Below are 13,627 nucleotides of genomic sequence, written 5' to 3'. Positions count from 1 at the left end.
AAAAGCTCTATTTTCAAAAATCTGAGGGTCTGACAAAGCTCCCATACAAATAAATAGTAGATTTTTTCTTATTAATTTTCCAGGCTCAGCGTAACATCTGTATTTTATTACCAGTGGGTATTTCATTTTCCAGTATCATTTGTGAGGATAACTTTATGGTGCATGTGGTCCATATTTCTGTTTGAGGGCAGTGCGGGGAGAATTCTGTTTTACAAATTAGTTTATATTTATATATATATATATGTACATTTATGCATGTTGTTAATATTGATGATATTGTTCCCTGTTATTAATTTAATTTAAGGAAATCTACATGCTGTCCATTGAAAGTCTGGCTGAGGTAACGGCTCGTTGTATTGAACAGCTTCATAAAGTAGCAGAATTAATTCTACATGGACAGGAAGTAGAAAAAACAGCTCAAGATCAAGCAAAAGTACTGACAAAGTGAGTGTTATATATTTCATATATGAACATTTGACATTTGCTTGAAACTCAGGAAGTTCTGTTGTGTTTTTGGCATGTGAAGTCACAGTAGGTTCATGAGTTAGCAAACAACATTGTCTTTAGGGGTCCTGGTGCTGTATTTTCTCATATAATCAAGTCAGGTAGGCTACCTATAACTTTTCGACGTGGCTAGCATGTTTACAAAAACCTGTTTTGACCTGTTCAAATGCTAAAAGTTGTTGCTTTCCTAGCAAGTGAATGTATATGCTCATTTGGGATGTGTTTCCTGTCACCTCTGGAAAATATATTGTACTAGCATATACAGAATTTGCCTTTAGAGTGCATAATGCAGCCTTATTATCTGCCAGTAGAGTTTCATTATCTGGTGCTTATCTGCCAAAAATAAACAAAAATCAATCTGTGGTTCTAAACAGTAAGACCACTCTTGTCAGTAACTTTGTAGTAATACACAACATAACATACATAAATTTAAGAAGCCAGTTTACCCAGTGAGACTCAGAATTCAGTTCTAAAGCTCTCTGTAGTAAGCAATTTTACTGGTTTCAGTGGGTTTTGCTTACTTCATAAAGATTTCACCATAAGATGTTGTAAGAAATTGAGTCCTAAGTAAGTAAAGCATGTAAGCAAATGTTTATCTTTAAGAATGGCAGTAACCCTAGCAAAGTCCATGGAAACACTTCAGTCCGAAGCAAAGTACTTGAATGAGTGTTTTGCAGAATTAGAGCAAAAGTCTGATGCACCTTGCAGGATGAGGTTCAATACAATTCACTTGTGAATATCTAGCAAAACAGTGAAAGACCTAGAAATAGAACTAGATCTCCTTGTTCTCTTGTGCTGTAACCACAAGGATACTTCCTCTTTTGGTACAGAATAGATGTTTTCTGTGCTCAGATAAGAAACTTCTCGCTATTCTCATTAAAGTTTGATTTTTTTCCAACAGCATTTCTAGGAACTGTGTTGCAATTATCAGCAAAGTAATAATTAAAGTAAAGGTTTAGAATAAAAAAAAAAGTCATGAAAAACAACAACAACAACAACAACAAACCACTAGTGTTTGGGTCAACATGACATCGTCCTGTAGTGTAGTCAGGACATTTTTCCATGGGGGAATATAAAACTTTTACCATGAGTAAAATTTACGCCGAGATATTTTTAATATTACTAGAATCAAAATTGCCTTAAGAACATTGTTGGCTTCTGAGGTGAAGTTGGTGCCTGACTTTTTATCCACTGCCAGGACAAGGATGTAATTTTATATTTGTCTCTCTTTTTTTAAACCAGTGTTACAAGTGCCATGTGCAATGAAGTTTCATCTTTATCGAAGAAGTTTTCTGATTCTTTAACAGCAGCTGGGGTAAGATAACAGCATTTTCTGTACCATTTGGGCTTTTATTAACATAGTTCACTTCTTAAAACAGAAATTATTATCCAAATCCTGTGGCTTTATATGACATACCAGCAAAAAGGGCATTTCTTCCTTCAGATCATGAACACAGAGCATTCTCACAGCAGATTCCGTGCTGTAGAGAAAGTCTGCATAGATAGACTGCAGTGTGTCCCCAGCCTTCTGAAATTCGTCTTTCTAGACACCGTTCTCCCATTTTTCCTCATCACCTCTCAGCATTCATTTACTCTTATTGAAAGGGCCCCACATTTGAAGTCCCACCAATTGATGACATTTTATTCTACTTAGCCTATCCCTTTTGAATGCATTTGTGAAAAAGTCACTAACGGATAATACTTCCAGCACCTTAAGATGGTTTCATGAGCTGTCTTCTTAGCCTTTGCTAAATTTCCTGGCCCAGGGCCATTGTTTTTGCAAAAGGTTTAAGAGATTAGAAAATCTCTTTGGTCTTCTTTCTTAAAAAAAAAAAAAAACACACTGATTTATATCCCAAGATGGGCCATTTGGGAACATCCACTTATCTGTGAACATCTTTGCCAGAAATGTGATTTATTTCCCATTCCTATTCCCTTTCCTTTTACTAGCCTGAGGACATTAATCTGAAGACAAATGGGGAGATACTATGTAGGTGAGCAGTGAAGGCCTTTTCAGGGCCTGTAGTGCAGAAGGAGTTTCAAAAATGACTGACGTCTGAATATTCTGGCAGGATCCAGAGGCAAAAATTGTGCTGTTGCTGAAATTATTCATAATGTCAGAAAAGAGTTCTGGCTCTCCTGATTACTCCAGTAGAGGGTGAATATACATCAAAGGAAATTTCTTCAGTTCTCCCATGAGCTCTTCCAACACATCTCTGAAGAAGTTTTTTTCAGAGTTATTTGTAGAGAAGATGCCTTATTGGATTGCTTTTATTCTGAATAATTTACATTTTTTCCCGTTACTCTGAAAGAATCTGCTTATTTTGCAATTTGGGATTGTGTTTTAGCATATTTTTATGTGACACTTGCAATAAATACATGCACAGACACATAAAAGTAAATTGCACATGAAATATTAAGCTGGCACAACTCAGGAAAATGAAAACTAAAGCTTTCATAAGCATCGCACTAGGTTTTGGTCTTATAAACTCTGTACTCAGATTTTAGGACCAGACTGCTCTTGTGAACATTTGTGTGTAGAAACTGAGCATAAATACTGTTCTCAGTGCAAATATATTCTCTAGAAGAAAGTTTGAGTTGGGCTGCCTGATGGTCTTTTATGTGCTGTCCTATCCCTGTTAGCTTCTGGAAGAAGATGTGGGACTTCTGCTCATCGTGATCAGGCAGGTTAGCAAGGAGCACTAATCACACACAAGTCTTCACAAAGCTGCTTCTTCCTGCATGTCCCACTGGTTCAGTTTCCACCTTAAGCTGCCAGCAGCACTTGGTTTCACAAACATATTCCAGTATCTTGCAAAGTGCATTGACTCGTGTAAAACAGAAATAGTGTAGAACAGAAAATAGTGTTTTTTAAAACACATTGCTGCAGCTATTAGCTATATCCGTGTAATTCAGGTGTTAGTTAGAATGCTGGCTCTGCCCATAGTCTATAACATTGTCAGTGTTTCTAAGAGTGAGCAGTAATGCAGAAGTAAGAAATAGCAGTTTTGCTAGCTATGCAAGAGTTCTTTCAAACTTAAACTTACTATGTATACAGTCCATAGTATTTGATACTGCTCTCTGTCTGTTTCTGGACTTTATTGACAATGAACAAAACATTCTGTAATGAGTTTTCTAGTAAGTAACAGGAAAACTGCACTTTTTTTTTCTAACCATCTTCACTTTGTTCTGCCATCTCTGAGCTAAGATCCGGATGTATCGTGTTTCTTTAAATCTGTAATGTGAAAGCTACAATGCTCTAAGGGAACATCCTTCAGTTAAATTAATGGGTATTGTATTCCCTTTGTTCTGAAGAAGTCCACCACTGAGTATTAGAAGAAAACAACTCGCTTGAGATTAATATTGTTCTGAAAAACACAATACAAAGAATAGTGAGTAGAAAAAAAAATAAAATTTGCCATTTTAAAAAGCAGAAGAGTTGATGAATCTGTTTTCCGGGGCTTTGATTTCTGTAGCCTCTAGTAACATCACTACCCATTGTACCCATTTTTATTCCTGTCTGGTGGTTGAGAAAAATGCTGTGCTTGCTGAGCTAGTTGCACATAGTTTCACTGATGAGCCTGTGTTGTCTAGCTCAATATACACTGCCTCTAGTTGAAGATCTGTTTCACGTGTTTTTCCTTCTGAAGGGGAACTAATCTGGGCCTTTTACATCTGCCTTTTCCTTAAACTTCTAAGAACATAATTATCTTTCCAATGTGTATTTCTCCTTGCTTCCTTGGAAATCAACCAGGGGTTAAAAAACTTTGAGGGGGTTGAAAAGGGCACAGGTAGACAAATGGGCAGACAATGTAATCACATCAATTTCATATCCATAAAAAAACAAGCCACTTGAAACTGTGTGGTACATGAATTAATGAAAAAGTAAAACCCTGGGTCTGCCTTAGTTCATTGTACTCGGTGATAGAAATACATGGGGTCTACTGAAGTGTGTATGAAATGTGGACGCAGTTATCAGGAATACTGTGATAAACAGCTTGAATAAGAACCAAGGTGAAACAAGGCCTGTCTAGAATTCATAAAACCACTGCTCAGATGCCAATATATTTCTGTTAAATGTCTCTTTTTTCCTGGCATTTCATTCTATTTTCCGGTTTACAGAGCAGTATGAAGGCAGAAGTTCTCAATCCCCTCATCAACAGTGTGCTGTTAGAGGTAAGCCTTCACCTTTCCCACATTAGGAAATACTGTAGGAAGATGAGTTTGAAATGAAATGGTCACATTTATGTCTGAAGAAAGAACTTTATAAAAAGTAATGGCGATATCATTCTGGCTGCTCAGTGCCAGTTCATAAACCTCTTGTTTTTTGTGTTCAGCCTCTCCCACAAATACTGTAGCAGTGATACTGCATTTGGAGAGGATTCTTACCACCTGTGACTGAAGTGAGACTGGCCAGCTCCTAAGTGTTACTGCTGCATTGGTCAGAGCACAACAGGCAATTAACAATGTGCTGCTTAGACCTTTTTTAATCTATGCACAAGTTGCCTGGGCTAAGTCTATTCTTACTTATTCTGTTACCTATTTCAAATCCTACAAGTATTTCTTACTCACAGATAGTTTCTGCCTATGTTTTTCTTTAAAGTTCGGGTTGAGGGAATGCTACGATGTTTCCTGTCCACAGGCATTTAGATTTCAACAAAGATTCACAGTCTAGCTGCTGGCTTGGTCAGCACATGGACAACCATGCATCAACATCAAAATGTTCATGAGTGATTTCTTCTATTAAACATCACGATCTATTTTTCATCAGAAAAGCACAATGAGCAAAACGTGCCTCAGTTTTACTGAGGAGAGAAGAGGTCAAGAGGAAGTAATATGTTCATAAAGTACTACGTGTACTAAATGTGTACTATCTGCAGCATTAATCCTTTTAACTTAGCTGATGAGATCACATCTTTAAATAGACATATACATACAGTAGTGACTACAAATTGTAATTATGTATTTAGCAGCCATGATCCCTTAAAAATAAAGAAAAGGTTTAAAATAAGCATTTTTTTTCACTGGATTAACAGTAGCTTTAAGGAAAATAATGGAAAGTTGAATAGAGCTGTAAAGATTTCTGTACAGTTCCTTTTGTTACGGCATAAATTTGCTGTTGCAGCTGACACATCTTTGTATGGAATTGCAATGTCTGGGAATGTCCATAATTGTGGAATAAGCTATTTTGTAATTCTTAAACCTCATGATTTGTAAACAAATATGTACAGCCGAGGTTCACAGAGTATTAGAAATTCCATAAATAGTACAATGTTTTTAAACTCTTAGAATAATTCAAACTGTTAATTTCAGTGACACTTCCTCCTACACCAGATTCAAAATTAGTTCTCTTGATGGGAAGCCTGGCTGATTTGTATTACAAGAGTCAAACCTACTTCTGAACACAGTGGCATTTTATTCTACTCACATTACAAACAAAACTCTCCAAGACGCCAAACTGAAGGGAAATCAGATTTTTATGTAGGCTATGCTTATTCTCTGTAAACTCTTGTAATGCATTTTGTTATCTATGGATTGTAAAATCTTGTGTGAATACATATGCTAATATAGCGTGATGCAGATCTAAAAAAGGCTGTGTTTGTTAAAAAAGTACAATGCAATTCCTGAAATGCATGATAGCTATACTGATAAACCATGTGTTTTCTCTCCCCGTTAGGGTTGCAACAGTACTACTTATATCCAGGATGCTTTCCAGCTACTGCTTCCAGTTCTGCAAATTTCACATATCAAGACCAGTTGTCTGAAAGCACAAGAGTGACAGTTTCCCAGCAGTTGTGACCACTGGGCTTAAGATAAACCACAGACCTAATCCCTTTAATGTATGCAGATAGGAGAGATGGTATGAAAGACTTCTGGCTACTTAGAGTCCTCTGAAGACACTAAACGCGGTTTTGCACATACAATATTGAGCAACTTTTTAATACTCTTTCAGACTTTTTGACTCTAGAAGTATTTAGAAAAGTAATTTCTTTTCCGTTAGAGTATATCCTTTGCATTAATTTAAACAGAATCAATAGTTAGTTGATGTTAGTATTGACATAAAAACAGTTTCTAAATGTTTACCCTTTCAGTTGTAGACAGGGTGAAGCAAATTAGAATGTAGAGCTTTTTTAAACATTTCAGCCCAAATGACCATTTTTATTCTTTGCTCCCTAACTGCCAGTTAAAAATGTATATTTCAAAAGTTGGTTTCAGTATTTAATTTTAGCCAATAAGAACAAATTATCACGGTGTTGCAGTCATTAAATATTATTTACAACAGTAAATAATAACCTTGTAAAAATCAGTACCACTTACATAACACTTTGTGTTAAAGGAGTTGTACGGTAACAGGCATTAATTTTGCTGAATTAAAATTCTGGAGGCTATGCATACAGAGTTATCCTGAAAACAAATTGTCTGAGCCAGTTAGAGTACGGGTAAAGCTCTATATTTGCTGACCCATAATTTCATATTCATTTATGTCTATCTCTTAATTCCAACTGGCTGAACAACATTGCAGGCAAAGCAATTTTTCAAATATGCAAGGAACAGAAAACTTCTCTTCTTTTGTTTGTTCATGAAACACCCCCAAAATAATCTCATCTCAGATGTGTAACTAGAATTCCCCTTTGGGTTTTAACTTGGTGTTGAAACATTTTGAACCTTTTTATAAAATTGAGTTAATAACACCAGCAAGTCAGAAATACAGTTTTGGGCATAAAAAATGAAGTCGTGAAGAGACAATTGCTTTGGGTGGGGAGGTCATATGTCAGAACAATCACCTTTTCTCTGAGGCAGTGGCTAGACAAAATATAACTGAGCAGCAGGAATGACATTTCAGAATAACACTAACAACCGTGATAATTTGTCCATACCCTTATCTTAAAATCCTGAGCTGTGAATCTCAGAGTCTGTTTAGCCTAGCTTATCTTGAAGACAGGAAGAACCTCCCAGTATTTTATGTAGCCTGTTTTCGATTTTCATTGTTTAATACATTTCTCACAGCTATTTTTGTATTTTTTTTCCTCTTGATACACTCACAAATTGCATTTAAATGTTTTTAATTGTAGCTGACATCTGAATATGTTTAATCATAGAAGCATAGTTCATACATTGTAAAAATAATGGAATAGAACATGAGGAAATACTTTCCTGTCTGCTAGAAATGAAAAAACATGTATCTGCTTTGCATATGGTAACTTCTGGGGGTCCATAAGCAGTGACAGAAAGGTCTGTCTATATCACATGCTGTTGTGATCCCTGTTCTGCAGTCACATGCACTGTGACTTTCCAATCTTTTGGTATTTAAAGATGAAATTTTCACTATCACTGCAATACAGTTTGTTATTCAAAATGTATTTTCTTCCACCCTGTAATTTTAGAAATCAGAGATTTCTTTCTGGGCAAATAGAAAGGGTACAGTCTTCAAATCCACTTGCACGGAATGTTTAATAAAAGTACTGGGAACCAAAATAAGCAAGCCCCTTGGCAGCTGAAAAGGCAAAGAAAGCTTGGCATTCACTGGTATTTATGTCATATTGAACAGCTAACAGTACTACAACGTGGTAAAAAAAAAAAACAAAAAAAAAAAAAAAAAAACACTAAAAATTGTAACTGGCAAGCAGACTCGCTAGCTGAAAGGTAGCCCACTAGCCATTATATCTTTGCCACTTCCATCTGAAATGGCTTTATTTCTGAAAGCATATTTTCAAATGAAACATTTTTTTTTCTTACCCAGTGCTTCTACACTTGGAAAATAAATGTGCTTCTCTGTAGTAGTCCTTTTTGGCTACTGGAAGAGATGCGCACATGCATGAGTACTACTTGACCAGGAGTCATTCCTCTATATACGCTTGGCCCAGAAGAACTCCTTAGTGTGGATTTCAGAAGAGTATGTGCTTTCTCCATGCACTTGGCCATGAGCAGTTTTCAGCTGTGGATCTGGACAGCAGTTTAAATATTCAGTGGCTTGTAAAAAGTCCTGTTTGTTTAAAGCTTTCTTTCTGTCGTTCTACACTGGCAAGCAGAATAATATATGTGGTTAAAACCTTGTTTGTTTTTCAAACAAAGACTGATAAGAAAGTCTAGTGCTTTCAACTATCAATCATTACACTTTAGAGTTATTTTTGCTTTAATTTGATCATAACTTGTTGTCAAGAAGCCTTTCTGCCCACATTGGAACAGAGCTTTACATCCATCAGGTACCTGTACGTGTGGTATTACTGCCCAGGGAATCATCCAAAGAACATAGCAATAGCTCTTTTGTATTGCTTCTATGCCAAGTTCATGTTTTCTGACGTATATGATTTTAGCAACTTTTTTCTTATGGATTTTTTTTTCTCTGAAATGTGGTGCAGAATATATAGTGTTAAACCTGTCAGAAAAAATGTGATAACTAACAGTGGTGCTTTTTAGCAGAGGCTGAACAATACAGTATTAGAAGCTTCAGGGGATTGTGTTTGAAATCATTGAGGCACATTCTTAAGACAAAGATTGCTTGTCTGACATATTCCTTAGGAGAGGTCTGTCTTGCTTAAATTATGTATGTATTGAGTAAGGTACCTTCCTTAAAGTAAAAGAAGTTATAAAAAAATAACGTGTAGAATTGAGTATTCACATCCATACAGTGTAGGAAGAGAAACAGGGACAAACGGGAGCACAGGGATACTCCATCTGATCTCAGATTTATCCCAGGAAAACTGAATGCGAAATCTAAATCAGTTTTAGGCAAACAATATTTCAGTAGAAAAGTACTGTGTAGATGTAACCAGAATATTTTGTTTACACTGGTTTGTATTTTTCCATCAATCAAATAAATCATTTGAGATATTGAACTGGGGCTGTGTGCTAAAAAATAATGTTATGAATAATGTGATGGGAGGATGCACTCAGTGAAGTCTTTCTGATTTTGTGATTTACATTTGGAATGAGTGATTTTATTGAGAGTCTGGCAAAGACAGATGCAAGCCTTAAACTTTTAAGGGAGACTGACTGTTCCTTCTTTCATCAACACCTTTTTCCAGGTCAGTGCACTGAGTGTGCTCTGGCATTTGTCAAACTACTAGGTTTTAGGTACTTATCTTAAAAAAATAACTTCAATTGTGAAATTCCCTGTAATCTCGAGCAGATCTCTTTTTCATAATGTTTTTCTCACTTTTGAGTACCTCTTTGTGTGCAGAGAAGAGAGCTTTGGCTGAGGCAGGCTTTTGAGCATGGAAAGTTGAGAAATGTGTCAAGGTGAAATGTAAAGCAGTGTCTGCACACCTACAGACTCACAGATAATCCGCCATCATACGTCACCAGCGAAGTAAACTATAAGACAGGTCACTTACTGTATTTATATATTAAAGATACTTGCTATTTTTTTTCCAAACAAAGCAAGCTGTAATTTGTTTGCTGCGTTTCAGGGTGTAGTCTATTCATGTGTAAACATCTCTTCCCTATGATTTGCTCCTACACTCCTGCATCCACTGCCTCAGACAGCTACACAAAAGAACTGTCTCTCCCGTTTCTTTCATGTTGCTTGGATCATCCATTGAAGCCATGAAGATCTTTCTCTAAGATGTGCCCTAAGCAGACAATACAAAATTACAGCCATCACAAGATGAGGTGTTTTTTAAGGATGTTTCCAGTGTCTCCCACCAGTTAGGATGCATAACAACTTCAATGAGTCTGAAACCCCACAGCATTTTGAGTGACAAATAGAGATTTTCACCTTTTTTTCTGAATCGCAGTAGTGGTTTTTAGCATACAAGCAGTCACCCTGCTCATAGGATTATCTTTGAGATGTTCCACTTCTATCTCGAATGACAGCCCTGTCCTTTCAGTTCGACTCAAAAGAGTGTAAAGAGTGGAAAATGACTTTCCCAAGTTCTTTTAAAAACCATCTCAGAGCAAGGCTTAACATGACACCATTAGCCAGCCTGACCTACTTTGAGATTCCTGCAGTCTGACTGGAAAGCCCTCTGGCCTTTTTTTCTGGCTTGGGTCAACCTTTGTTGCTGAGACTATGAGGACACAAACAGCTGCTTTTATTGTGCAACCTGTGCATTTTCCAGGCTTGGATACCTGCCCCAGCATTCACAGCAGACAGTATTTCTAGAAGTGCATTGGTGATGGCGTGCAGCTTTGGAATTAAGAAAACAGAAAATAAAATGTCAAGAGTTGAGCTGTCTTAAACAGATAGGAGAGGCAAGATGATTTTTCAAAGGAATAAAAAAAAAACAGCAACAACATACTCTCTGGAAATAGGAACAATTTTCAAGGTTGGATTAAAGAAAAGACTTTTTCAAAGAAATTTTCAGCATTGTTCAAAATAAACAAGAGATGACATCTGATTAGTTCCAGCAGAACTGGAATAACAGCACTTCTGAAGTAAAAGACAAATCTGCATGAAGTTGAAGAAAGTGAGGCAAAGATAAGAACATTCAAAGAGATAAAACTGAGAGGAAAGGAGACAGCAAAATTGATCACACTAGGTCTGCAGAGCTCATTCTCCCTTTATTACCTGTACCCAACAGTCTCTGAGCACAGGCCTGCTAAGAACTTACAAGTCTCCCAACTTAAATCTCGTTTTCACGGCTTCTCTTACAGACTCTTGAGTCTGCTCTAGCAGACTCAGGAGCAAGCACCTGCCATTTGTTCTGCATTTCAGATATTTTACCCAGGGAGTGAAAGAATATTTCTTACACGACAGTACAATAATGCAGGAGTTAAAAAGTAATGAGAAGACAAACCCTTGTAAAAAGGAGACTTAACAGCAGGACCTTGCTGACAGGGAGGGGAAATGAAGGGGACTTGTATACATATATCCCAGCATCATGCTTCTTCATCAGTGGTGTGAAGGAACCATCTTATCACTATGAGACTGACTGACCAGGGAGAGCTCTGCTACAAAGGACCTCAGGGCCATGGTGAGGAGCAATTCAGGCATGAGCGAGCAGCATGCCCGGGCAGAAAGCAGGCCGACAGCCTCCTCAGCTGCAGTAAAAGGAGCACTGCCAGGTGGATGAGAGAGTCGATTATCCACCTGGGCATGCAGGAGACCACGACTCCAGCACTGCATCTGGCTTGGGACTCCCCAGTACAAGAAACATGTCAGTGAACTGGGGTGAGCTCAGCAGAGGGGCACCAGGCTGGTGCTGGAGGAGCTGCCCCGTGAGAGGCTGAGAGGCCGTGCTTCCCTGTGGCTTGGATCTTGCTTGCAGGACATGGTAAGCTCTACTCAACAGAGATTAAAGGCTTGTAAGAGCCTCTTGGTTCTACTTGTTGTTGGTGTTTTGCAGAGGTAACTCAGAAGATGCAAATTTCCAAGGTAGTGAGACCAAATACCTGGGAAGCTGGGGGATGACTGGGGGTTATAGTTACAGTTCAGCCATCCAAGGAAAAGAAAAGGGGGAGTTACAAGCAACAAGAGAAATAGAATTAAATTACGGGAGAAAGGAAATTAAATCGGGGTCACAAGGAGCAAGGCTGTCCCTGCTACCGAGATCCCTGGATTACTGAAGGGAACGAGTGATAGATAGTGCCATCATCTGAAGCATTTACACACTGGCTGAAATGGCCTTAGCAATTCTACAGTGGTTTGAGATAGGTATTTTGCTTCCATCTGTAAGGTGTGGTTTTACAGTAAGGTATGAAAAAAAATAATAATAAATAGTGTGAGAGGTTTATTTTATAGGATGCATTAAAAAGCCATTTCTGAAAAGCCTTACGTTATTACCATAGGCAAGTAATAAAGCCTCAAAAGCCCCCAAATCAAGAAAGACAGCATTTTCCTTGTCTGTTTGTTTGTTTTTTTATAAAAGATGGTAGCAAACAGTAGAAACAAATGCTTTCAATTTATCCAACTAAATTTTAAACATTCCATATGGTTTCAAATCACTCAGAAGCTAATGTTCACAACTATTCCTATTACATCTGAACTGCTTGGTGCAGTGTAATGACTGGATAAGCAATTTCAGAAAGCTTCAGGAGGGAAAAGCTATATAAATGTAAGGGATGGAGGTTATGAAGTATTAACATGATGCTAAATTGCTGCATATCATATTTGCAATGGGCAGTTTACAATCTGTTCATCCTGATGGATTTAGCACAAGGGAGTCTGAAGTCCTAGCTCTGCAATTTCTGTCTCTGCCTAGTAATTTATGGTCAGATTGTACCCACAAATAATGGGTTAGCACCGAATGAGTTTGGGACCCTGCTCAGCCCAAACAGCTCCACTACACTCAGAGGAGCAGCGATAAATGGAAAGTAAGGAAAAGTTCCAGGAGATAATGAGTCTGAATACTAATGACCTAAGCTAATACAAAAGATGGAAACTCAATTTATCAAAGAGTATAAAACCCATTTGGTGCCTTAATGAGTTATAAAAAAAATAATAACAATAGTGATTTAGTGGATCGAAGCCAAATGTATAATTTTTTTCCACATTTTTCTTCTTTATCCACCAAGATGTTGCAGAATTTATGAGTGTCATTCTGGTTTACTGCAGAAATTAAAACATACTGCAGAATTCCCTCCTTCTCTATTCCTTTGGCCACTTTCCTCACCAGCCAGAAATTCTCTCTTAAGCATCTTAGTCACCTAGAGCATTAAAAAGGCTGAAAACTGTGTTCATTTCATGAAAATATAGGTTCATTTCTACCTTCAGTCAGGATTTTATCCTATGGAGAAGATAAATTTCTTCCCAGCTGGAAAAATAAATTATTGCGAGGATTATCTCACAGCCTTATGATTAAGCATTAAATCCTGAATGAACAGAAAATAGATGGGAAATCTATAATTTCCTACTGAAGTTGATTCTACAGCAAAATGTGTTTGTCCATTATTCATATTTTCTTAATACCAGGTAGTCCTGATAGATAAAATGAAGCTTCTCAACTAAACTGCACAGTTGGCATTCTTATGAGAAGACGGGATAACAGAGCTCCCCAGACTGGAAATGGATATGCTTTCTCCTGTGGTGTATTATGTTTCTCCTTTCATGCAGTTGGAACTGTACGTCGTGTGGCGCCACCTGAAACAAGAGAAAACATGGCTATCAGAAATAAGAGAAGGTTAGGCAGCAGTATTTTCTACTTTACTTTAAATGTCATTGCAATGTAATTCACAAGTCTAT

At 37.4% G+C, this 13,627-nt stretch overlaps 1 protein-coding gene across 1 annotated transcript in view; it reads left to right on the top strand.

Moving 5' to 3' along the window:
* The window catches only part of FAM114A1 (family with sequence similarity 114 member A1), a 34,009-nt gene extending 27,327 nt beyond the window's left edge, over positions 1-6,682 (top strand). Inside the window, exons 11-14 of the mRNA XM_032187041.1 lie at positions 305-444; positions 1,747-1,819; positions 4,627-4,680; positions 6,182-6,682. Of these exons, the coding sequence (XP_032042932.1) occupies positions 305-444; positions 1,747-1,819; positions 4,627-4,680; positions 6,182-6,283 (369 nt within the window). The 3' untranslated portion in view covers positions 6,284-6,682. The remainder of the gene's footprint in view (positions 1-304; positions 445-1,746; positions 1,820-4,626; positions 4,681-6,181) is intronic.
* Positions 6,683-13,627: the final 6,945 nt, after the last annotated feature.

The sequence above is a fragment of the Aythya fuligula genome, chromosome 4 (assembly GCF_009819795.1).
Source record: "Aythya fuligula isolate bAytFul2 chromosome 4, bAytFul2.pri, whole genome shotgun sequence".
In the NCBI taxonomy this organism is placed as follows: domain Eukaryota; kingdom Metazoa; phylum Chordata; class Aves; order Anseriformes; family Anatidae; genus Aythya; species Aythya fuligula.
The sequence above is the reverse complement of the archived record's forward strand: the minus strand, read 5'-3'. Positions and strand labels throughout refer to the sequence as shown.